Source organism: Planococcus citri, chromosome 1 (genome assembly GCF_950023065.1).
Source record: "Planococcus citri chromosome 1, ihPlaCitr1.1, whole genome shotgun sequence".
Lineage (NCBI taxonomy): Eukaryota > Metazoa > Arthropoda > Insecta > Hemiptera > Pseudococcidae > Planococcus > Planococcus citri.
The window spans coordinates 56,399,489-56,425,038 of NC_088677.1; the positions used below are offsets into that span (position 1 = coordinate 56,399,489).

Below are 25,550 nucleotides of genomic sequence, written 5' to 3' on the forward strand. Positions count from 1 at the left end.
AAAGTTTTTCAAGAGTAAAATAAACCATCTGGGATTCCAGCTCCAGCCTGGCAGAATATTGAAGCAGAATAAAAAACTCGAAAAGCTTGATCAATTTAAAGCCAAGCACACCAACAAGAAAGGTGAATTCAAACTCAAAAACGAAAAAGATGTTATGGCATTTTTGGGAATTGTTGGATTTTATAAGCGCTTCATAGCTGATTACCAGCAGTTAGCAGTGCCACTTTATGAAGTCATACGGAAAGAAAACTTCAAGTGGGGAGAAGAGCAGCAGAATGCATTAGAGAAGTTGGAAACTGAGTACCGGAAGAAGTTTGAGCTGGCATCTCCGATCGAGGGGCAAGATTTTTATCTTGAGACCAGTTTTACACATGATGCCATGAACGCTGTAGTTTACCAAAAAGGAGAAGATGGCACTGATCATGTGATTTTATTTGTGAGCAACACATTTAAAGACCATCAGAAGAAGTACACCATAATAGAGAAAGAAATGTACTCGTTGGCGAATGCATTAAAAAAACTCGAAATGTGGCTTCATGGTTACAAAGTGCATATCAGAAAAGATATTATGTCAATTGTGCACAGATTTAATACTTTGGCTCAAATACACCGCAAAGCAGCAGCATGGATCACCCACTTTAATTGCCATGATTTGGTTTATGATTTGCCAAAAAGAGTTGGTAAATGGTGGGAAATGCAGGCACCGGAGCTGACCCTATATGAGACGAACTGGACCAGAATGGTGCCACTTGGCGTTGTTTACAAAGACCTAGTAAAAGAACAGTTGGTAGACTGTCTGAAGAGGCTGGACTTGTACCAAAACAGAGATGAAAATTGGTCCAAGGTCATACGAAGACTTCAAGCTGAAGAACTGGACATGACTTCAAAGCAGAGAAAAGCGAAGAGACAGCTTGAGAAAAAATATGTCATTTTGGAAGAAGAAGAGGGTGTCAGAGTACTTCATCGAATCAGAGAAGATGGCTCAAAAGTGCCATGTATGCCAGATGAGCTGTACAAAGATACCATAATGTACCTACATGAGGAATACGGCCATGTAGGAGCTGCCAAAATCGATGCTATTTTTCGACGCATGTACTATTCGCCGAATGTACCAAAATCTGCCAAATTGGCCACAAGCGAATGCCTCGATTGCAAACATAATAAGAACTTTGGGCAGAAGAAGAAATTAGAATATGCTCAAATTGAAGCTTATGGCATAGCAGATGTACTATCAGCTGACTTAATTGGACAAATTGCTAACAAGGCCAGTGATCCAAAATACATGTTAGTTGTGAAATGTGTATTCACTGCCAAAGTTTGGCTAAAAACCCTGATTGTGGCTACCAAAGAAGAGGTTTCTAAAGCGATGAAAGAAATCTTGGAAGAAATCAAGAAACTGGGGCACAAAGTGCGCAAAGTCATTACTGATAATGGTACTCAATTTGTGAGTGATGCTTGGAATGACCTACTCAAATCCTATGGTGTGAAAGTTGGTCACACTACAAAATATAATCCACAATCAAGCTTAGTGGAAAGAACAATGAGAATAATTGGCGATAGACTGAGAGTCAAGATAAATCAGTCAGCAGAGAACTTCGACTACACTCACCATGGCTGGCATAAATATGCCAAGCAAGTTGAAAATGAGATCAACAATACGCCAACGGAGTTTGGAGTGAAGCCAAATGAAGCTTGGGGAATCAGAGATGATTTAGCTCAGGATTTGCCAGTGCCAAGTATTGGCATAAATGCCAAATTCGAGTTGAGAAAATTACGAGAAGAGCAACGTGCCAACAATGTTCCATATATAACATCAGAAGAGGCTGTAAAAATGAAAATGGACCCCAAAAAACTCATTGTTGACAAGAAAGGATTTGTATGGGTAGCAGTAGACGGTGCTTGTTCTCAAAATGGCACTGACGAAGCTATCGCGGGTATCGGAATCAGTTGGACACCCAGTGGAGATTTCAACATTTCCGAACGAGTCGTGCACCCTGATTATAAAAATTCCAATAATTTGGCTGAAATCATTGCGTTGATCAAAGCGATGGAAATTGCCTTAAAAAACGAAGTAGAGAAGCTCAAAGTATTTTCCGATTCCAACTACCTGGTTACTGCAGTCAACCACAACTCGAAAAGGTGGATTGAAAATAACTGGAAAAATTCGAACAAAAAACCAGTTCATCATAAAGCAGCTTTCCAGCAGGTCATTGAACTGTCCAAAAAATTCAAGGAGTTCGAGTTAAGACATGTCAGAGCGAGAAAATATGACCATAATAACTTTGTAGCAGACAAGCTGGCCAGAAAAGCAGTCTACACTCAAGAAGTCATTGATGAAAATATTGACAATATGACTGACCAACAGGCGTTGGTGAATTTTATTCGTGAGAAAAGAATGCAACAGAGAATCAATAATGAAGTCGCATTCAACAAATTACATGGGCCCCCCACTATTTTTGAGAATGGTGAATTGGTCATGTTGACTTCGCATCGCCTGTCGTTGTATGAAAAAGGCCTGTCAAAAAAGCTATTTCAAAAACGCTATGGTCCTTATACGGTAGAACAGCACGTTGGTAGCAATTGTTACATGGTCAAAAATGTGGCTGATCCTACTGACGAGCAAATTGTCAATACTCGCCAAATGACGTCATATCTTAACAAAAACCAGCTGGAGGAGTTGAAAAATGATTTGAAACAGAAATCCAAATTCGATAACAGAGACTTGGTGGAAAAAATCAGAGATTATTCAAAGCAGAAAACCATCAAGCAAACAGAGAAGTTGGAAGAGGAAAGCGAGGATGAGGAGGAGGTCGATGACCCCAAGGATCCAGAATATTTGCCCAGAGGTTCGCGAAAACAACCTGAAAAAACTCTGGAGAAAATTCGCCAAACTTGCCAATCAGAGATGCCTAAAAAAGAGATATCCAGACACGATGCAGCATTCCGAGAAATAAAGAAGAGATTACGCAAAAAGCTCCCCCCCTCCGAAGAACGAAAGCTCGAAGATTGCCTCGAACAAACATTTCCTGATAAGAAAATGTACAGGGAGAGGAGAGAGGCGGCGCGGGAGAGGTACGAAACGCGTTCTAAAGCCAAGCAGGTACCTACCAATCTCGAAAGCTCAAACTTGCATACTCGAAATGCACCGGATGACCTTGGAAATCAGAGAAACAGAAAACGCAGAAAAACCTTGAATTTTATTCAACTAGAGATGCTTGATGATTTCGAGAGAGCATATTTTTTTCAAGCTTTCAATTGTTATCGTTTCAACGACGAAGTAAGCGAGTTTTGAAGCTTTGAAAACTTTCAAGGCCAACTACTTTTATGTAGACCAGTGTAATTATATTCTAACATCCGAGTGCAACATTAGAGATAAGATTGTAAATTAGATAACTGTAGCTACGTAAAAGTTTATCTCTAAAAACGCCATTTTGTGCAAACTTATCTATTACCAGAACTTTTGGTGCACAACAGTTGGAACTTTCATTCGCCAACTTAAAAGCATAGTGAATAGTTTGATTCGTATTACTGTATTGCGTTTAGCTTATAATTAGTGGTACAATTTGGTTATTTTTTACATTGTTGATTTATTTATGAAAAATTGTACTCGGAGCAAATTTTTTTATGGTTAATTTATGACTGATTTATTTTTAGTGTAGTTTTAGACTAATTTTGACTTAGTTATAGAATTCTTTTGTTGTAAATACTTTTTCATCATCAAACAGAGAGGTTGAAAGCCGTATGAGCGAGTTCCAGAAATCAGAGAGGCTTGAAACTTCGTTGCAGAAAAATCAGAGAAAATGCGACTCGAAAACGCGCAAAAAGTCAGTTCCGGCCAGCTGTCTGGGAAAATAGCATCGTCCCAGCTGTCAGTGGGAATAACGTAAACATTCCCAGCTGTGTGTGAACATAGCGACGTGTGGCTAGCTGTCTGGGACAGTAACGCGGCTCCAATAAGAAACTACACGAGAGCAGAGTTCGCGAAAACGATTTAGTCAACGGAGTACTTACTGTAGTAGAGATGAAATAAAGCAGTTTCCAGCTCCAGTATCGTCTAACTCCAACTTGACGAAAATATCAGCTTGCTGATAACAGAGAAAAATGAAAATTAGTTCGAGTATTGAGAAAGAAGCAAACTCAACGTGAATTCAACGTACCTGTTATTATCGAGTACTGGAGCCTTGTTTTGGAATTTTCAATCATCTCTATTAATGGTTTTCAATCATCTCTGATAGCTTCGCATGTAATTACGGATTTCGGTTTATTTTTGAAATTATGTGTTATTTCTCTGCTATTTATGTAAATATTTGAGTGTTTGTGAATTTTTGTGACACTTAGCGGCTAAGATGTGAATGTAAATGATTTATTTTGAGAAAATGTTCGCATCTAAGGTAATTTTAAGTCGCTGGTGCCGTGAAAAAATTAGCAGAGACGTTTTAAAATCAGCAGTTGGAGGCTGAAATTGGATTCCGATGGACCCAGCCAGTTTAACATCTGGAAGCTGCGGGTTCATATGAAGCGGGGCAGATGGGCCCTCCCGTCCGTTGTCCGTTGGCCAGTTTTTTGGCTTCAATGTTCCAGCATCTCCGATGTCCACGCTGTTCAATGGAAGCGGGGCATATGTGACGGTAGGGGATGCGCCCACAGCTTCCACCTAAAGGGAAGATGTGTTCCCGCGGAGTGGCAGCACTGCTTAAGTAGTGCACTCTGTCGGTTTAGTTCGAGTATAGCCATTCCGCCATTAGAGACGTTACAAACGTTAGGTATTTTTTCACTGGTGTTCCGGTTCGGATGCATTTCAGAGCTTCCACTTGCAATCGACATTGCAAGTGTCTTTTTATAATGATTAGTGTGTCTTTTTTGTATTTAATCGATTCGGTTTTATATCAGAGATGTGTACAAATAAAGCATAACACTTCATTTGCGGTCTATGATCATTTATGCGGTGTTTCGTCACCTTTGCTGTTCGATGTACTTTCGTAAGGTCATCAGTAGAGTTTGGGTTCCCTGGGCTTAACTATATGCTGAATAGCACTGGGCTCTCCCTCTGTAAACCAAGGAGAGTCCCACCTATCACATTTTCTACCCTACTTCCAGTTGAAAACAATTAACAAAAAATTTAAAATTAAAAAAAAATTCAAAATTCGAAAAAAAAAAAAAAATTATGTCGAGAAGTAAACAAAAATTACACAATAATGATACAGTATGGTATCTTTCAAAAAACGCATTTACATGAAGGCAGTGCCTTTTGTGATCGATTGATCTATGATAACAAAAAAAAAATATTTACATTAATTACAAACGATGATAACGCTGATGAGGTACGATGTTGTGTGTGAGTCGTGAATTACGAGCTGGAATTCTCAGTTGTGGATATAGTATTTATTTTTGTCGTCGTAAATTCGAAATTGCGTAGCATCGTCACACACATTGAAGATGATTCACACATAGTCTTTGTTTCCATTGTCATCGTTGATTCGAAGTCGCGTACCATCAAGAGTACAGGTCTTTTGGTAGTCTGTACATTGCTAAAAGGCAAAACGTTAGTAGATGGGGTGAAGAAATAGCTAGTTTACAGCTGTAAGTCTAGCTATCTAGAGTAGTGAACTACTGGTATAATCACAAATTGGAACTTTTATTTGAGTGATGTTTTTCTACAGCTGTAGAAAAAATCTCAGCTCCATAAAATATCAACAAAGTGGAAATGCATTACACATCATCTTCGTTTTTATCATTGTCTTGATTTGACTTTTCTTCCGCTTTCTGGTCTTTGTTCAAAATGGTCCGAGTTTTGATATTGCAAAATTTCACGGTTGAAAATTATCCCAAGAATTGAGATTCTTGATTCTGATTAGCATATGAAAATTTTTCTCAGTTCCATTTTTTCTGATGATTTGTTTGAATTATTTCATCGCTAAAATGGGACTTGGATTGATTTATTACTCAACGTTGAGTTTTCAGTATTTCGATTCTGATACTTGCCCCGGTAGTGTGATGATTTATTTCAGATGAAATTTCATTAATTCACATTACCATTTGGGTAGTTGAAGTCAAGAAGATGAAAACATGTTACTTGTGAGTCCAATAATTTTTAGTATTTATTTTTAATGTATGGAATTTTCTCTCTGTAAGTTTTGGATCTTACTTTGAGTTGAACTAGTACCAAAAATGTTCATATTTTTAATTTTCAGCTGAAAATTGCATTATATGATTTTCCAACTTTATATTCCAGTTCATCATACTCGTTAATTGGTGACTCAAATTGAAGTATTCCAAGAAGTACATTTGTTGTCTCTCTTGATCGCTAAAATCGCTGAAAAATGATCTTTGGATGAATTTTTTGATTTGATTTCAAGATCATCTATTTTTTTACGTTGAAAGTTACTAGTTGAGTTTTTCCAAATTTCAAAATATTTCAAAATGTAAAGATTGTGATCGAGTTGGTTCATTGCACGCAGCTGCGTTGCAATTGACCAATTTTATGGTACACTTTCATTGCCTTTGGTAAACTTACAAATTTTTGAATTCTGACCATGATTTCTCAAATTCCATAATTGTTTATTTGTACGTTGTTATTCAAGTTTTCAAAATAATATCTTTTGATGTGTAATTTGTAATTCCATTTGGTTCAATAAATTTTGGTCTCATTTGTTTGATGATTTCTAACTTCAATTGACGTTTGAAAACTCCAAGGAATCATGGTTTTTGTTAAAAAACATTCCCAAGATATACATGACAGTTGAAAAGGAATAAAATATTTGATCACAGAGTCAGAAAATTCAATGCAACAGATGATAATAAACTCAAATTAAGTAAGTCTCTTGGTTTTAAATGAAAATTTGTGATAGCAACTGCCAATCTTGGCAATTTATCATTTGAAAATGACAAGAGAAAATTCAATTATTTTAATTCCTACCATGCAACTATTATGGTAGATTTTAATCACCAGTGATGTAACGTGGGTACTTAGGTAGGTATATCAGCTGTTTCTTATCCTTTTTGCAAGTAAAATTGTTACAGCTGTATCAATTTACTTGTACCAAGGTGATTTTTGATATTATTGAGAATAGATCTTAATCCTCTTTCATCAGGGCCTTTATACCCTGTGGGTGATGACCATTCCACTTTTTTAGACCATTCATATGTGACTTCTATTTCGTCTTCTTTGTCACTTATTTTACTTGTAGTGATATTTTCACTTGATTTGTTTGTACTGAATTGGTCTTCTTGTTGAACTGGTTCAAATTCAAATTTGTTAGGTGTCTTTTTTACTTCAGGTGAAGTAAAATTTGCCCCAATCCTGGATTTCTTGATTCTTTTGATAATCACAGGGTTTTGAGCATTTGTGTCATTTTGAGGGTTGGTATTAGTTGAGTCTTTGTTTTGTAAACCTATTTTTTGTTGATTATTTATTGTATCAGTATTTTTGTCAGGATTATCGTTTTGTTTAGGACTCAATGTGGTTGTAGGATCAACTTCATTTTTCTTTTTCCTTAACCTGCCCCTGGGTCTCATTTTAGGTAATGTTTCATCTGAAACATTTGCCCCAGAAGGTGTAAGGGGGTTGTTCTTATCAATCAATGACTTATCTGATTTATTAGTACCTTGATGTTCGTCTATGAGAGTGTTGTGTATTGAGTCTACTGTATTTGCATCTAGATACTCATCATCACAACTCTCATGATTTTCTTTGCAAGTTTCATATTCTTCATTAGAAGATTCATATGACAATATATTTTGAATAACACAATTTCCGCTATAGCCTAGTGTCTTTTTTAGGCCTACGTGGGTTTTTTCTACGTAAGGTTTTGAACATATACTATCTTTCGCTTGTGGCTCTTTTTTGGATAATGCTTTTTGAATTCTATTAGCCATTATTACTTTCTTTGGAAATATTGATATTTTATTGACTGGCAATGTTGATGGTTTTGGAGGGTCCATCATTTCTTCTCTATCCAAGGCCTCTATGAATCGTTCTTTTTCATCTTTCGACCCTACATCTGTAGTGTCTACTAGAGTTCTTAGAGGTCCTTTGATATTAGCTTTCCTAGTATTCTTGATTTCATTCTTTTTCTTTTGATGTTCCAGTATATGTTTATCCAGCTTTCTTCTCATTAAGTTGTGCACTGGTATATATGTCGCTAAGTGTGGATACCATCTTCGCATTTCGAATGCATATCTGAATTTTAATAAGTTAGGTAATATTTCTTTTTTGTTACCAGTTTTTGCTCTAATGTATAAACCACCTTCTGCTTTTTTGCAAATTTCTGTTTCTGCATATCCTAGGGCTGTTTCTCGCCACAGGGTAATTCTAGGATCTTCTGCGACTTCTACATATATTTTTCGATATTCAATGTATCTGTTTAGGTATACCGGTTTATCGTTTTCATTCCTAGGTTTCACTAATGGGAAGAGGAGAATTATGTATTCTGCCCCTTTTTCCAAAATACAGTTCAAGATCTTTTTTAATTGATCTTTGACTACATTGTAAGGAAGACTGGAAAAATTCAATTCTAATTGTCCGATGGATAAGATGTATTTTCCATGCGCTGGAAATTCCTCATCTTTTATACGATTGTAAAGTTCCGTCATGCTCATCTGATCCCGTAAATATTCTGGTAGATTGCATTTGCTATCTGACTCGCCACGTTTTACAAAATGAACGATACCATCGCCTATGGCAATATGGTCTGCAAATATATTGCGTATTGGGGCGTCCGGGTCCATGTCACTAGGAGGTGCCCCTCCAACTCCTAGTTTCTTCAGTTTACCGACTCGTAAAATTCAAGCTCAGATGAGGCTGAATCTCTGATATCTTCTAGTAAAGGGTTGGGGTCAACCCCTAGGTCTTGCATCATTTTTGTTATTTCATTTATGTCAAGGTCGTCAACATCTCTTTCTGCCATATTTTGATTTAATAGGAAACAGTTGTATATTTGACTCTGTACGTACTCGTTATTACAGTCAATCAAATTTACTGATGTTGTTATAGGAGTTTTTGTTTCATATTTCGATAATACGATGTTTCCTTCATGGTTTATTTTAAATAAAGGAATTTTTGGTTTTTGTAGATGTGACACAGATTTGCTCAGTTTTGTTGTCTCTACATTTGTAGTTTCTGACGTTGCATGGGTCCCATTATTTTTGTTGAAATTGTTGTTTTTAGGGAAACCATTATTCCTATTCAAATTAGCATTGTACTGCAAATGTTGATTAATCAGTTGATCAATCTTTTGCGTTAAATTAGGCGTTATTATCTCAGATGAATTCTCGATTAAAGTATTCGTGTTCTCTATTTCCGGGTTGGTTTCATCCGTTAAATTTTCTTTTACTAATTCGATGAATTCCTCAATAGATTTTGATCGTTTTAAAATTTTTCGAGTACTCTTAGGTGCTTTAGCCGCCATGGTATTGATTTTTTCTATGAACGAAATTGTAGTTACCTCTTTAAGGCATTCCGTCCATTTTATTATTTCTTTAGCCAGTTCTTTTTCATTACGACAAGGTTCGAAATCTTTCCTGCAATGTTCGTATGCTTTTATTTGTACTGCTCGATTCCAATAGAAATCGTAGAACTCGTCTAGTAATTTTTCATATGTGTCGATATTGCGAAGACCTCTCAAGAATTTTTGTGCTGTTGAGGTTTGGATCACTCCTTTGAAAGCTGCAATTTTATGCGTTTCAATCGCATACGTTCTTGAGAAATAAATTTCGAATTCGCTTACAAATGTATGCGGAAAAAATAGCATTGTATCGTCGAAAAATATTCCCACAGCTTTTACTGATATCGGGTCGATACCAATCGCTCTCATTTTGGGTGCAGTTTCAACTGAAACAGCTCCCATTCTTTGAGTCATTCTCGGAATATTTTTCACAATGTTTTTGACAGCGTTTAGTTCCTCCAGCATTCTTTCTGAACCTTTGTCGCGTTTTTCTAATTCGTGATCGATTTTATTATCCAGTTGGTAATAATCGTTAGCACAGGATTCTCTGAGATTTTTTACGTCGTTATTTATCATACCAACCTCATTTCTAAGTTTGACATTCTTGTTGGTATTATCCATGCATATCTTATATTGGTGATTTAAATTGGTGTTGATTTCTTTATGCCATTCGTCAACCGTTTTGGTGAAATTACGATTATCTTCGTGTTGTGATTTCGTATAATTATATACCTGTTGGACTTTGTCGTTTATTTTGGCTAATTTTGCATCAGTATTAGCTTCTAATTTGTCCATACGTTTCTCCGTTTTTTCGACTTTTTTATTTAAATGGTCACGCCAAGACCAATTCTCACCAATGTTATTGAATGCTTCAGAATTAAAAATATCATCGTTGTTTTGACGATCTTCTGGTCTATTGAACAGCTGTTCATTAACCTCAGATTCGTCATCATTGTCGCTGAGATTTACTTCACTTACAGTTGTAGGTGTCGTAGTCTCGACGCGATATGTACTATTTAGAATAGGGGTGTCATTTAAAATATTATTTATATTTCTTGGAATAGGTTTCGTTAGTTTTTTGGATGGCTTTTTGAAATCACCTCTCCAATAAATACTTTCGTCGTATTTTTTACTAGGAAGAATAATTCGTGACCTGGATCTCGTATTTCTTGAAGGCATGTCTTGGGGTATACATTCGTCTGTAGATTGTACAGCAGCTGCTGTGGCAATCTCAGGATGTATTGTACGTAAATCGAGATTTTCCAGGAATCCGTCAGTAGGTGAGTTTGAATTAAACGTAATTCTCGAGGTATTTTGATCCATTGTAACAGGTAAATAAGTATATAAATAAATATTTCACGAACGTAAATAAAAATTTCCAAATCGATTCAAGGTCAACGACTGACGCGTACAGTTGTTTACCTTTGAAGGGAGGAGGTGGGGTAGCGGCGGATGCTATTTACCCAACGTAAGCGAGATATTTACGACGATTTAACGAGTTTGAACGCACTTTTAACCGAAATAAAAATTGGTATTTTATTCACAGTTGTGAATTTTCGAAATACCAATACCGTTAAACAATTTTCTTTACTACTAACCTTGTATGTAGAAGAAAACAAGTCGTTGGGCGCCAAATGTGAGGTGTCTGATTAGAGATCCTTCAGGTAATGTAAAATATATGAACACGTTGCAATAAGGATAAAACTTATTGCCTGGGAAAACTTTAGTCGTCAAGATATAATACACAGCTCTTACCTGCTGGAGATAATCGTCACATAGATATTACATTCGCGGAAATGAAAACAAGTTTAGCATTCACGAACGTATAATTGATCTTGAAACAAAAGTATAAATTTTGTTAAGAACGAGAGTAAAATATTTAAAAACAATCTTGAAATTATTCGCGATTATTTACGTTGACAATAAGTCATAAATACAATTAACCTTTAAAGGGAAATAATAAATATTAAACGACAAGTACATAACGGTTGATCAATCCGAGATGCACTGAAGCAAAAAGTCTTTGTCAACAACAGTTGTTGTTGACAAAATACTTATAGAAATCACCAGCCAGTGATTTCTGTACCTCTCACGTACACCAAATGTCGGCATGATAGTATCTCACAGTGGGATAGGAAATCACTGTAATCCTAATCTATACACTTCATACTTTCGGTTTTATGCGAAACAAACAAACTTTGGAGACTCTCATTTCTCAAGACTTGAGTGAACTTGAAGTAATTTTTCCAATTTGACCCATATTGAAAAAGATCGATAGGAAAAAGTTTCAGGGGGCTTGGGACCCACAAAGGGGGAGAATTCATTACTCTACGTTAAAATGGGAGTTTGAAACTCGTATTAACATTCCAATTTCCATTCGACATTTTTACATTTTTTCCTACATTTCAATTCACTTCACGTACGTTATATGGGCAAATAACTAAATGGTGAGCCAGGGGTGCCAGGTGGGAGGAGGGGTGACACTGGTAGTCCGCTCTGTACCTCAAAAAAAGAAAGTGAACCACCACTATGCCATTTTTGAATGATTAAAAATATTACGATCAGTATTAACTATCAACGTTATGAAGCTATCCCAAACCCTCTTATGTTCGAAGCGCCGTAGGTCCACCCCCCCTTGGGACTGGAAATTTGGTCAATGGCTCATCTGATGGGAAATTTGATGTATAAGTAGAAGAACATTTTTTAAAACCATTTTTGCGCTAGAGTCAATATGTTCTATTTGAGATTTTGGCCCGGAGAGCTGATCCGGTACAATAGGAGACTCCTCGGATTCGTTTTCAGGAGATCAAAATGGACCAATATACCGAAAATCAGCTTGCCACTTCGATTTTCCCTATTCGATGCTCATTTTACTGGATCATAGGGTGTAAAATTATTTATTTAATATTGGGGAGGGAGGGGGAGGGGGAATAATTGTATAAGTGTGTGCACTAACCAGCACTAACGAAACTGAATCGAACTATGTGGGTTTTAACCCTTTCAACAACGTTCTTCCCCTTTTTTTGTAAATCATTTCTCCGTACCCCCCACAATTTTTTTTAAAAAAGCCAAAAAAGGGGATGAAGAAAGTGTGCACTAACGTTGGGGATGCGTGCACTATCCAGCACTAACCTAGCACTATCCTTCTAGGTGGTTTTTAACCTCCTTTCGTGAATGGGGGGTACCACGTTTCCCTGTACCCCCCCACATATTTTTTAAAAAATGGGGGTGAAGGGGGCGTGCACTAACGTCGGCGATACGTGCACTAACCAGCACTAACCTAGCACTATCCTTCTAGGTGGTTTTTAACCCCCTTCCACGAATGGGGGGGTACCACGTTTCCCTGTACCCCCCCACATATTTTTTAAAAAATGGGGGTGAAGGGGGCGTGCACTAACGTCGGGGATGCGTGCACTAACCAGCACTAACCTAGCACTAACCTTCTAGGTGGTTTTTAACCCCCTTCCGTGAATGGGTGGGTAGGGGGAAATGTACCCACTCGAAGCTCTTCTTCAAATAACGTGGAGATAGCTGTGCTGTGATAACTCTGCACACTTCGTGCACAACAGAACATGCTGTTGTTGTGCCCCAATGCCAGTCTATATAGCTGATTTAGTCAAGGAGCTACTATGAGCCTAGTAACTGAAGAATAGATTTCCTGATTGATACAACGTATCCGTCAGTCTTCGAACATCGATGTCCGAACCTCTTCTTTTCGCGTCTTTCGGGAAATGTTCTTGATTGAAGATCACTACTAAACCGGGTACTGGGTATTCAGTTGGGTAATACTTATCGCTTTTTTTACATACTTTATTGTTAATGTGTAAAAAAAGTTAAAAAATATTGAAATTTCAGTTTACCAAATTGTAAATGCCAATCTTGCTTCCGTTGAAATTGGTTGCCTTATGGAGTGTTTTATGTGAGGTGGTGCACCACTAAGCTCTGTAATTTCTCGAAAGGTGGCACACTTATTCGAGTCCATGTGAAGAATCGTTCTGTATCTTTTTTAGCAAGGAGGAAAGTTCTCTTGAAATAGCCATTCTCTTTTCTTGTACGGATGCTTGGTCGCACAGAATATCTAGGAGCAACTCTTGGTTTTTTTTGTCTTTTTTTGATGAGTAATGCTACATCCATTATTAGGGCAGACAGACACATTATAACTTCATTGCTAACTTCCATAGTACATACCTAATACTAGTAAAAAGCACTTGAAATCTGAAAAAGCACTGACTGAAAAGTTGATAAGAAATGAAAAATATATCAGTGGTGAGAATTTCATGCATTTTGATTGGTTATGGCCAATAACAATGCACAAATTAGCTTCCATTTTGATAATTTTTTAATTATCATTATAAATAGCTCTCTTCAGTTTCAATTGAGGATAAGCTTTTCACTGAACAATGAATTTTCTGGCTCATTTATAATGGTAATTGAAAATTTATTTTTCAATGAAACGCTTATGCCCACTGCCCAGTAATGGTAACTGAAAAGTTATAAAAATTGGAAGCTTATTGGTGCATTGTTATTGGCCATAACCAATCAAAATGCATAAAATTCTTATCACTGATATCTTCAGTGCTTTTTCAAATTTTTAGAGCTTTTACCTTTATCAGCTCTGCAGTTGAATCTCCTTTGCTCATATTTACGATTACGAAATTATTAAATATAAAAACGAAAACGAAACGATTCAAAATTTTCACAATTGACATTTGTAATGGAAAAGTTGATAAATCTTAACTTTTCAATCACAAACCATATTTTCAATTACCATTATAAATGGTATGTACTATTGAAAACCACAGATTCAACTTTTTCATTCATTTTTTTTTTGTGAATTTCCATTACCATTATAAATGAGCCTTTCATTATACTAAATAAATCAGCCTTAAACATTTCAAAATTCCATTTTATTCAACAACTTCGTACAATATCGCACAAATCATTGTCATGAAAATGAATTAGTTCAGTAAATTTTTGGAGTTGCTTTTTTGCTTCATGGTGTAATCGTATTTTAAGGATAGATTTTACCAAGCCTAATTTAGTAATTTATGATTGATGCCAGTGTTCGAGAAATGCTCAATGTGATCTTGTAAGTTGAACACTTCGTCGAAAAACTGCATCAATCGCTTTTTCTATTACGATTCGGCTAACTGAATCTTTTGGCAATTAGGTACCTAATACCTACGTGATATTACGTATTTAAAACTGAATTGATATAATTGACAAATCAATGAAAAATCGTCGAAAGAATGGGAAAAATAAAATTCCATTTTCATTTAGTTGAAATCGCGGCCTCGCGGGAAAGGATTTATAGAGAGTTGGCGCATGCGCAGATTGTAAACCTCGACTTATGTTCAAGACAATAGTGTGCCTCTGGCGGCCCATGAATCTATCGTAGATCAATAATTTGAAACTTTTTAATATCAGAACTTATGTTTTCTTCTGTGACTCGAAGGCCAGGAAAACCAACCTCCTGCAGTCATTGAATGTTGTGGTAGAGTGAGTATGGTTCTAGAAAAAATGGTTTCGAAGTTCAGACCCCTACTTTCCTTTCATCTCAACCATGTTGATTTTTGTCTCGAAGAATATACTTATCGCGATGGAAACAAATGAAAATTTTTATTCAACGTACGCTTGTCTCTGTGACCTAGAACCTAGAGGTTAGGTGAATATACTCGTACCTACCAACTTGAATTTGATTGTTGAGTGAAAGGCCTCATTGTTACCCTAAAATACTCTGAATCACTACGAAGTCTCATGTCTCATCTAGATAGAACACATCCTATTTGCGCGAGAGATGAGCGAATTGTGGAGAAAAAAAATGAACGTCTGACTGATATAATCGTAAATCGGGTACAGGGAGACGAATTTTCTCCTTTATTTACATAATTTTACGATTTATTTATAATCGTTTAGAATTTTAGAGAGAGATAAAATGAGAAAAGACAGACCGCAGGCGTCTCTCTGGTACGCGTGCGTCCCATTACAATGACGTTATACTCGTATGTAATATATGCATATGTTGCGTTGGTGCAATGAAACTGACGAGAGGTTATTTTTTGTGTGTTTTGCAGCGCCATGTGCATTTTGTTGATGAAACTGCCCAGAACGTGGATGGTGGACGAGAAGAAAGACGACGGGTACACAGCGTTGCATTTGGCTGCGTTAAACAATCACGTCGAAGTAGCCGAATTATTAATCAGGCAAGGCAAAGCCAACATGGACGTTCAAAATCACAACCTACAAACAGCGCTGCATCTGGCTGTGGAAAGGCAACATCCTCAAATCGTTCGAGTAAGTTGAAAATATTCGGATGGTACGAGTATAAATTACCCGAATATTATCGCGATCGTTGTCGTTGTCACGTGCCTATGTACAAATATGTTCTGTACTCTTAATACATTTGATGTGCCACGAGTAAGAAATCCGAATCCAAATGCTTGTCGTAGTTGGTGTTTTTTTTTACTCTCCTGTGTGGAATAGTCGTAGAAGAAGAAGCGATAGTTACAAATATACACGGCGACGACGTCGAAGGAATGTCGTAGGTATATTTTTGGGACACTACGACGCCGGCGACACGATGTAGCATCCCACCGCCGCTGCACTGACGCTCCACTCTGCGAGCAGCAGTAGTACATTGAACCGAGATTATTTTCGTTTCCGATGGAAATGAAAAATTTCTGTATTCCATCTCAGCGCCACCGCTGATTTTAGCTCACCGGCGTTTATAATTGTTTCATTTCTGAATGCCGCACGGAAGGGATGAAGTAAAAAAGGGTATAGAGGTGTGGGAGGTTGGTTATAATTTAGGTAAATTGTCTTTCTGGGACGTAGTGCCAGGAAGCACGGTGTAGGGTAAAAAGGCTGCGTATTGGCGACGTAATCCTCGGATACGCGGAATAATAGGGCTACCTACGTGTTATTGTAGATAGATAGATAGGTAGGTACTCGTAGTGGCACTGGCACGTTAATAAAGACTACTATAAAGTGTACGGGACGGACTGACGGACTTGTACGGTCTGTCTGTAAGAACGGAAGCTAGCTAATTATTATGGTAATGTTTTAATTTTCAGTTACTCATCAGAGAAGGCGCGAATTTAAATATTCCCGATAAAGACGGAGACAGCCCCTTACACGAAGCGTTACGCAATCATACTCTGTCGCAGCTTAAACAATTACAAGATGCTAATGATGTCGGAAAGGTAAGCCAGTTTCGAGTTTTAATTTGCTGCCCTATAGTAACGGTTTACACTACTGGAGAATAGGTTGGTTGTTGTTGGTTTTCCCATCTCAAAATGTAATAGTTTTTTTTTTGTTCGTCCGGAACGTGGACGTGAGATGGAGAAAGGTGAATGCTCGTAGTGGAAATTGGAAGGATTAAGGGATACGAATCGTAGGCTCGGAGAGTTCAGTTTGTTGTATCAATTTGGTTGGATTAGATTAGAAATTCGAATAAAATGATTTCAACTTTATACAAGCAAACCCGAAATAGGTCTGAAGAATTTGTTAAATGGTGATGAGCTCTTTTCCAATAGCTTGATCGTTACCACAAAATGATCGGTTCTAAGTTTTTCTGCATTGATTCGCTATTTAGTACAAGCTTGCTTTTTAAGGTTTGAACTCAACAGAACTCGGGGAGAAGGAATCAAAAATAGAGTCCACATTTTGTTTTTGTTTTTTTGCCATAACTTTCTAAATAACGCAACTGAAAAAAAAATGCTCAAAAAATTCGAAGATCGTTGAAAAAAAAAGATTCTTTGTTATTACAAATTTTCTCAGAAGGGCCACGGCGTTTGGTAAGAAGTCATTTAAAAACTTTTCCCAACACTGAAGTGGCTCAATCTACGGGGTTTCATCTGACCGTTGCAGAACCTTTCCCTCTCTCCCACAAATACCCTAATTAGGTCTAAAGACGAGGGGAAAAAACAATGATGCCGTGTGGACATCTCATCTTTGATCAGGTAATTTTTGGAATTCATCAATCAATCAATTCGATTCGTAAAAACGTAATGTTTGAACCTTTGTCAATAATTTCAAATTCGCCGCCATAATTAAAAAGTTCAATTTTGGTTGATAAAAGTTTCCGAAATTCTTCCAACGAAGTAAAGATAATTTGTTGTTTGGAAAGCTTTAAAAGTGATTAAACCTTCGGTTAAAGCGGTGTTTACACATTGTAGCTGCTCTTATTTTCTTACGTCGCTCATCTCTACTATCGCGTGGCAACACATCAGGGGTCAATTTCGATAGTCGTGCTGGGCAATTTGGCAGAATTGAAAAGACGGCATTACATTTCGATGTTGCTTTTTTAGTCAATGGGTCACGACTTATTTCTTCACTTTTGAAGTGTAGTTCGCATACCTGATAAAAAAAAATGAACAAATACGAGTAGCGCAAAATGGATGACGGGATGAATGATGCGTACGAATATAAAAAATTTCAATAATTAATTTAATTATCAACGCAAATTTCAAGTTTCAACGTATATATATAGTTGACCGTTGGTATAAACGTGTTTCTTGTCGTAAAAAATTGATCCATTTTTTTTCTCAAAATTTCGTCTTTTGGGAATTTAAAAATCGAAACTTTTGTCCCTCTTTATCGTAATTTCCTTTGCAATTCGGAGCACAGCACTTGAAAGGCATTTTGAACCATTTAAAAGAATAAAATCAACCGAATTACATGAAAAAAATTAATTTAAAACTCATTTTGTTCTCAATTCCCACCAAAATCAGTATACCGGGTGACCAAGAATAAGGGATTTCGATGTTATCAAAAAGGAGAGAAAATTTCCATTATGAAAATAATTAGAAAATTAAATGATCACGTAGGTAAAAAATGGACGTTTGAGTGATTGTTTCAATGAAACACGAAATAATCTTTCATTTTGCATCGAAACAATAATTCGAAAGCACTTTTTCTCAATTGTTATTCCATTTTCTAATTTTTACTGAGGGAAATTTTTTTCCTTTTTAACTTATCAGAACACATCAAAACCCATTATTCTTGGTCACCCGGTACTCAAATGATAACGTTCAGCCTACACCATGTTGCCAAATTTTTCTGCGCTGAGGCCTTCTGTAGAGGTGGCATTGGTTTTGTTCGGTTATCGTTTGTTTGTTCCAAACATCGAATCATTTGTTCAGAGCCCAATATCGTTCTGTTCGGGTAACGTTCAGAAAATTTGAAAATTTTATTGTAGGTATATCGTTATGTTCGAAGTGGAATTTCGACTTTGACTATTTCAACCCGTTCTAGAGCGTTCAGCACGATTTTCTGATTCTCCGAAATTTTTTAATTTCTTCAGAATGGATGGAAATTAATTTGAGTGGCAAAAAATCGAGTTGTGGTTAGTTTTCGAATTGCTTGATGAGTCTATCTGTAGATTTAAGCAAGTTTCTAGGAGGACTTTTCTTTTCAAGTGTGTTTTTTTGGCCATATTTCTTGGTGAAAAATACTGGTCAAAAAAACACACTCGAGGTGTCCGGCTAGAAACTGGTTCAAATGTGGATAAACCCGTCGAGTAGGTCGAGAATAAGCCACAACTCGTTTTTTGGTTTCCCAAATTCACTTCCACTTCTTTCTGAGGAAATTCAAAAATTCTGGAGTGATCTGAAATCGCACTGGCGGTTCCAGAATGGCCAGAAATAGTTGAGTAGATTCGGACCCAAGTAAAAATATATATGAAAATTTTACATTTCAATAACCTTTACATGTTCACCAAAAAAAATTATAAGTCTTACTAAATAAATAATTTCCTCACTCGAATACTTATTATTCGCTCCTCATCAAATTTTTATAAATTCGTCAAAAATCGAAAAATCAGTTCGACCGATAAAAGTTTTAAACTTTTATCTTTCTATGTATAAATCGAGGTCTTGTTCAAATTGGAGGAGGACACGACACCTCGAGAGGCAATCTTGTGAGGTGTGAATGAACGCATTTTCAATGAGACAAAATAATGCCAGCTCAATCAGAATTTAGGGTTGTAAAGTTTCTCATGTTATTCATGAAAGTTCTGCTCGAATACCACTCTGAAAAATTATCTTCTGTTGCCATTTTTCTTAATTCGTCGCCAACCTCCCTTCTTTCTTCAGTTTCCATTTCTCGTCTAAATCCTCTACTCGTATACTCTTATCGTGCAAGGAAAACAAATTATCAAAAATGACCTCGCATATTAGCGAAGTATTAAAGGTAGCTTCCAGTACACATCTGAGAGCTCATTTTACAACCCTCAGCAAAAAAAAAAAAAAAAAAAGCTAGCTCAACGAGGAAAAAGGCTCATTATAATATAATAAGTTTCACGTTTGGTAAATGACTCGAGAAAAAGCAAAAGGGTTGACTCTCGACTAGGTAGAAGAGCATCGCACAGGTACCTTTGGGCTGGATGAGTAAAAAAAAAAAGTTTTCTAAACGAGAAAAACATACGAGAAATATGGAAATTAGCCTTCATCACGTGGTAAAGAGTGTGTGTGTGAGAGAACGCAGGGCGAAGAGAGTTAATTCATTCGGATTAATGAAAAGTTCTCAACGTAGCCAAAAACTTGAACCTTATATATAGTGAAACTCGAAGAAAACGTGTAAATTACGAGCGTATCCCTTTTTTGGAACGAATATGCAGATATTACCCGGTTTCGTGTCCTATTACTACTCACACGCTGTGTGTTAGTATAAGTAACAGGACACGAAACCAGGTAAAAGTGTTTATTCGAGTGAGCTTTCGTGTATAATAAGGAGCTGGAAAAAGCTCTCGACGATGAGGGTTCGGCTATTTTCGCGAAATACCTACGTAAAAGGTAAATGTGCGTGAATCTAGAGAGGATAGAGAAAAAAGGTACACTGGAGAGCTGTCTGTTGATAGGCGTCTAAATCCACCCCCGGTGAAAAGCTGTAGAGCAGGGAAGGAAGAACGGTGAACGGCGAACGGTGCAGAATAATCCTACGTAGATATCTAAAAATGACTGGTGTAAAACTCGCGAATAACAACTGTTTTGCCGAGTTAATTAAAAGCGTGTTCGAGTCTGCTTGTCATCGCGTCTTTTAAATGAGCTTTTTAAATTAAATTAAATTTCGACTGGTGGAAAAGAAAGAAAGAAAAAGAAAAAAGAATAAGACGACGGCGAACTTTCGCTGCTTTTTCGCCGGTCTCGCGCGCCGCGTACTACTTTCATAGCGAGAAAAACGTGTTATTCGTCACCGAGGACGCCCCCAGCCCCCAAAAACTGCGTGGCTGCATAGTATTTTTCGCTCCGACGCTTTATAGGGGGCTGCCAGGAGAAGGAGGCGGGGGGGGGAGTAGGACGCAACGTGTACTTTATAATCTTGGCGCGCGCGAGTGAGAGAGAGAGGCGGCAAAACAACTAGAAGAAATCCAACCAAGTCACGAAAAACAGCTGGGAAAAATATTTTATTTTTGTTATTGATTTATTAGCTTGTGTTGTACGCGGTGCCATAGATAGCACGAGGGAGTAAGGAAGCCAACGGGGAGGTAAAAGGTGCAAAAAAAAAGTTCTCCGCAGAAGAGCACCGTGTAATGAGTTTTTCCAGCACGAGTAAAAGAGTGTAGCGTTGAAAAATTTGAGTTTTTGAAGCGTCGACATTAATTTTTCAACCCTGAAAAAATAACCCCGAGACGAAGAGAGGAGAAAAAAAAGTTTAAGGAAAATTAAAACTTGAGTGAACACGTCGTCGTCGTCGTCGGAGTTGGGCCAACTGTGTGCGGTTATGCTGCCACACAGCATAAGGGGGTGAGACGAGAATGGAATTTCGGCGTAAAAATTGGCTTATTTTGTTAAACCAACCGCACCGAAGATGGTTCGGGGCAGGGGACGAGTTGGGATACAAGTTACATGATGTTTTTACTCGGTGGAAATGCCATACCATGCCACCACGGTGCATGGTTCAAAGTACAAAATGGAATTTTCGCGGTTTAACACTCGGAAAGATGATGGGTGGGGGCGGGGGGGGGAGGAGAGACGAAGCCGAAGCAACGAAGCGATTTTTGAATTATTAATGTGGCCTATGGTTTTCGGCGACTGCAACAGCGACGACAACAAACTAACCGAGTAAAGTGTCTGAAAAAGTGGCTATTTTCACGAGCTTGCTTCCTCGTTGTTGTTTTTTTTTCCTCGTCGAGAAACACGTCGGTGTAAATTAAACAACCGACCGACGACGATGTACGAGAGAGAGCTAATTGTTGACTTTAATAATAATTTTTCCTTCGTGTTTGCTCCTGTTGCCTGAACCTTTCATGTTGCTTCGTGCGTTACTTTGTCTTTTTTTTTTTTTACTAATGGGAAACGATGTTTGTGTAGTTGTTAATGGGACTCGGAAATCAGAGCACGGAGAAGAAATCGTCGTCGTCTATAGCCTGCATATTGGCCGCGAACGGAGCTGATTTGAAAATGAAGAATAAAAAAGGTCAAACGCCTTTGGATCTGTGTCCCGACCCGAATCTATGCAAAGCACTGACAAACTGCCATAAAGAGAAGCAAAAGTAAGTAATGAGGCGAGAAATCGTATTTTAAAATATCGTCGTCGCAGACGTCGTCTTCGTCGTTGTCGTTTCTTAACGTCGTCGCCGGCGGCGTAGCTGGACGTAAGCATTATGGTCGGATTTTCCGCACTAGGGCGACGAAAATATTTTTGATGATTTAGATTGGAGTCAACGTGATTTACAGAAATGTTTTTTCACCGAAAATCAGAGGTATAAATATCTTAGATTTTGACCGAAGAAATGGTTCCTTTGAATTTTGGAAACCCCTCCCCCTACCCACGGACATTTCTGCCGAGATTCAAACTCTTACGAGTATTTCAGAGACGAGTGAAACTATGGATCTCTCATAATCAGGTCCTTCTGTGATTTATGAAAAAAAAATGGTCTACCATCAAGTTAAATCCCTAGGAAATTTATTACGAGCGAGTTCATTTGTGGATGAATTCGCGTTTTGAGAATATTTTGTTTTGAAGTATTTCGCGTTAATTATGCCAAAACATCAAAAGATATCACTTCTGAAGCTGGGAAAATAATATTTTGAAATACAGTAACCAATTTGTTGGTCATCATTGGCAATTTCAGTATCATTAAAATTGTTGAACCAACTTCCCTAATTGTAATTTTCCTGAACGAAATTTTGTAAAAATTGCTTTAAAATGTTGAAATATCTTGAAATCAGTTGAAAATGACTTGATGATAGTGTAAAGTCATGTCTTCCGGCACGAAAAAGGTGAGAATTTGACCTAGAAAGCACGAAAATTAGTGGTGTGGATTTCAGGTAGTTTTTCCTCCGGAGGAAAAACACCTGAAAAATACAACCGGAGAACTACCGGAGAAATTACTGATTACTACCGGTTGTTTACCTATTCACGTTAGAATAGTATAGCATAGCTGCGAAAGGTGGCGAAGGAAATTGTGGCTTGCTCGCCGTAAAAAATCTGAATAAAAAATAAATATTATGTACATGCAAATATGAGCATTTTTTTTTCAAATTTTGCTCAAAAGAATAATTTATTATGCTCATCCTTCGACTCTGACTCAAACTCAAGTACATACATAACAGTCAGTCTCAGTATACCAGAGTACCACTCCACTAAAACAAGTACATACATATTTTGATTTAAGAATTTTTCTAATAAAAAGTTTGACTACGAACAAAATAAATTTTAAAATTACAAAAGTTAAAACCAATAAATGAAATTAGGTAAGTACCTAAATAAAAAAAAATTTCAAAACGGAATTGAAGACAAGTTTGAAAGTAAAACTAAAAAGTAAAACAAAGAAACGAAATAAATTTTTTTTAATTTTAAAACTGGAAAAGATAAGTTTAACTAAAAAATAAAACAAAGAAACGGAATTAAATTTTTTTTAAGTTTTAAAACTCGAAAGTATGAGGAACAAAACTCTAGACTAGAATTGAAAATTAAAAATTAAATCTTAAATGTATAAGGAAGGTACTTATAGATGTATTATTTTTACACAAATCGTTTTTTATGACTTGATAATATAATGGACAGTCAGTAAAAGTACCTACATTGGCAAAAGTGAGTTTTGATTCCAAGGTGGGGTAATTTTACTTTCTTTTGCAAATATATCGAAAAATAAGCATCCTAGAAGAAAACTAACGACATTATGTCGATTGGAAATTCAATTCTCTAAAATCTCACTTTTGCCATTGGTTCTGGATTTTCAATTTTGAAAAAATTCTTTCAAACGGAGCAGATGGTAAGGGAAGACCGTCGTCATAAAGATAAATAACATCATCGTCGTCGTTTGGATCTTCTTCTTCGATTTGCAAATAAACGGCGTTTGGATAACCGTAAACGGGACAGAATAACTGCTTTCTCGATACTTAGCAACTCTATCCTTTTTGAGAATTTTTTTAAATGGTACAGAAATACTGCTTCCTAAATCCTTAGCAATTCTGGCCTCTTTTAGAATAACCGTAAACCGGACAGAAATACTGCTTTCTAAATCCTTAGCAATTCTATCCTTTTTGAGGACTTTCTTAAACGGGACAGAAATACTGCTTCCTCAATACAGTAATTCTGTCCTTTTTGAGAATTTTTTAAACGGGACAGAAGTACTGCTTTTTGAATGCTTAGCAATTATCCTTTTTAAGAATAACCGTAAACGGGACAGAAATACTGCTTCCTCGATACTTAGCAACTCTATCCTTTTTGAGGATTTCCTTAAACCGGACAGAAATACTGCTTTTTGAATGCTCAGCAACTCTATCCTTTTTTAGAGAATTCTTTCAAACGGGACAGAATTACTGCAAGGTTTTGTAGTTCGTTTAAACGGGATACAGTTGCTGCGGAATGAATCAGCATTTCTATCCATTCCGTTTTTAAAGTATTTTCGCAAACGGGATTGAAATACTAAGAAATGAAGTTTCAGCAAATCTGTTTTTTTTAGTAACTCTGTCCTTTCTGTACCGCTTCTACTACCTCCAAATTATTTCTGCCCCATTTCAAATATTTTAACAAGCTCTACATGCTTCAAGTCCCTCACTCCGAATTGCTGGTCTAGGTTGCAATAATTCTCTCGCAGGTAGCCTATCTGTACTTTGTATAAATAAAAAATAAACGTCGTCTGTTTGTTTAATATTGACAAATATCGAACAACTTACAATATAAAAACACTATAAAATAATTCTTGGTTCTGGATTTTCAATTTTGAAAAAATTCTTTCAAACGGAGCACATGGTAAGGGAAGACCATCGTCATAAAGATAAATAACATCATCGTCGTCGTTTGGATCTTCTTCTTCGATTTGCAAATAAACGGCGTTAGGATCTCCATCTTCGATTTCCAAAAAAACGGCGTTTGGACCTCTTTCAATTTGCGGAATCATCTAATGGAAAATAAAAACAAAATCCATCAACATACCGACTTGAATAATAACAGCGAGTTTCGAAAATAACCTCTCTTCCAAACCAAGCTCCTCAATTATTGAAGACAAGTTTGAAAGTAAAACTAAAAAGTAAAACAAAGAAACGAAATAAATTTTTTTTAATTTTAAAAATGGAAAAGATAAGTTTAACTAAAAAATATAACAAAGAAACGGAATTAAATTTTTTCAAGTTTTAAAACTCGAAAGTATGAGGAACAAAACTCTAGACTAGAATTGAAAATTAAAAATTAAATCTTAAATGTATAAGGAAGGTACTTATACGACATTTCAGGAAAATTGTGGAATAACGTAGTGTTATTTTGATAACGCTGGTGAAAAAATTTGAGGAATTGACGCCCTGTGTAAAAATTTAAAAAGAACACAAATGACATCTAATATAAAATCTTAAATAATAGGAATTACTCGACACAAATCGAATTAAACGGAATACTTATAGTTTTCATGCAGAAAGGTAAGCTGTGAGACGTGCTCGGGCGTCAGCTTTGTCCTTCGCTCAGATACAATGTACCCCTGAGAGGAAAATACCTCTTCTGACGGAACGCTGCTTCCAGGGATTTAGAGGGCTCTCCTCTGGCTTGGTTACTCAGTAACTTGAAATCTTCCTCATGCGACTTCCACCACTAAAGTGGATCAATTTCTATCAAAATGTGAAGAAATTAGACTAGATAACTGAAATTCATCTCCTAAACGTATTAGTG

The 25,550-nt window shown here is 36.8% G+C and overlaps 1 protein-coding gene across 1 annotated transcript in view; it reads left to right on the plus strand.

Moving 5' to 3' along the window:
• Window positions 1-25,550, plus strand: part of mib1 (mind bomb 1) — a 327,741-nt gene that overhangs the window by 290,550 nt on the left and 11,641 nt on the right. The window contains exons 12-14 of the mRNA XM_065346562.1: window positions 15,518-15,737; window positions 16,517-16,645; window positions 21,755-21,936. Of these exons, the coding sequence (XP_065202634.1) occupies window positions 15,518-15,737; window positions 16,517-16,645; window positions 21,755-21,936 (531 nt within the window). The remainder of the gene's footprint in view (window positions 1-15,517; window positions 15,738-16,516; window positions 16,646-21,754; window positions 21,937-25,550) is intronic.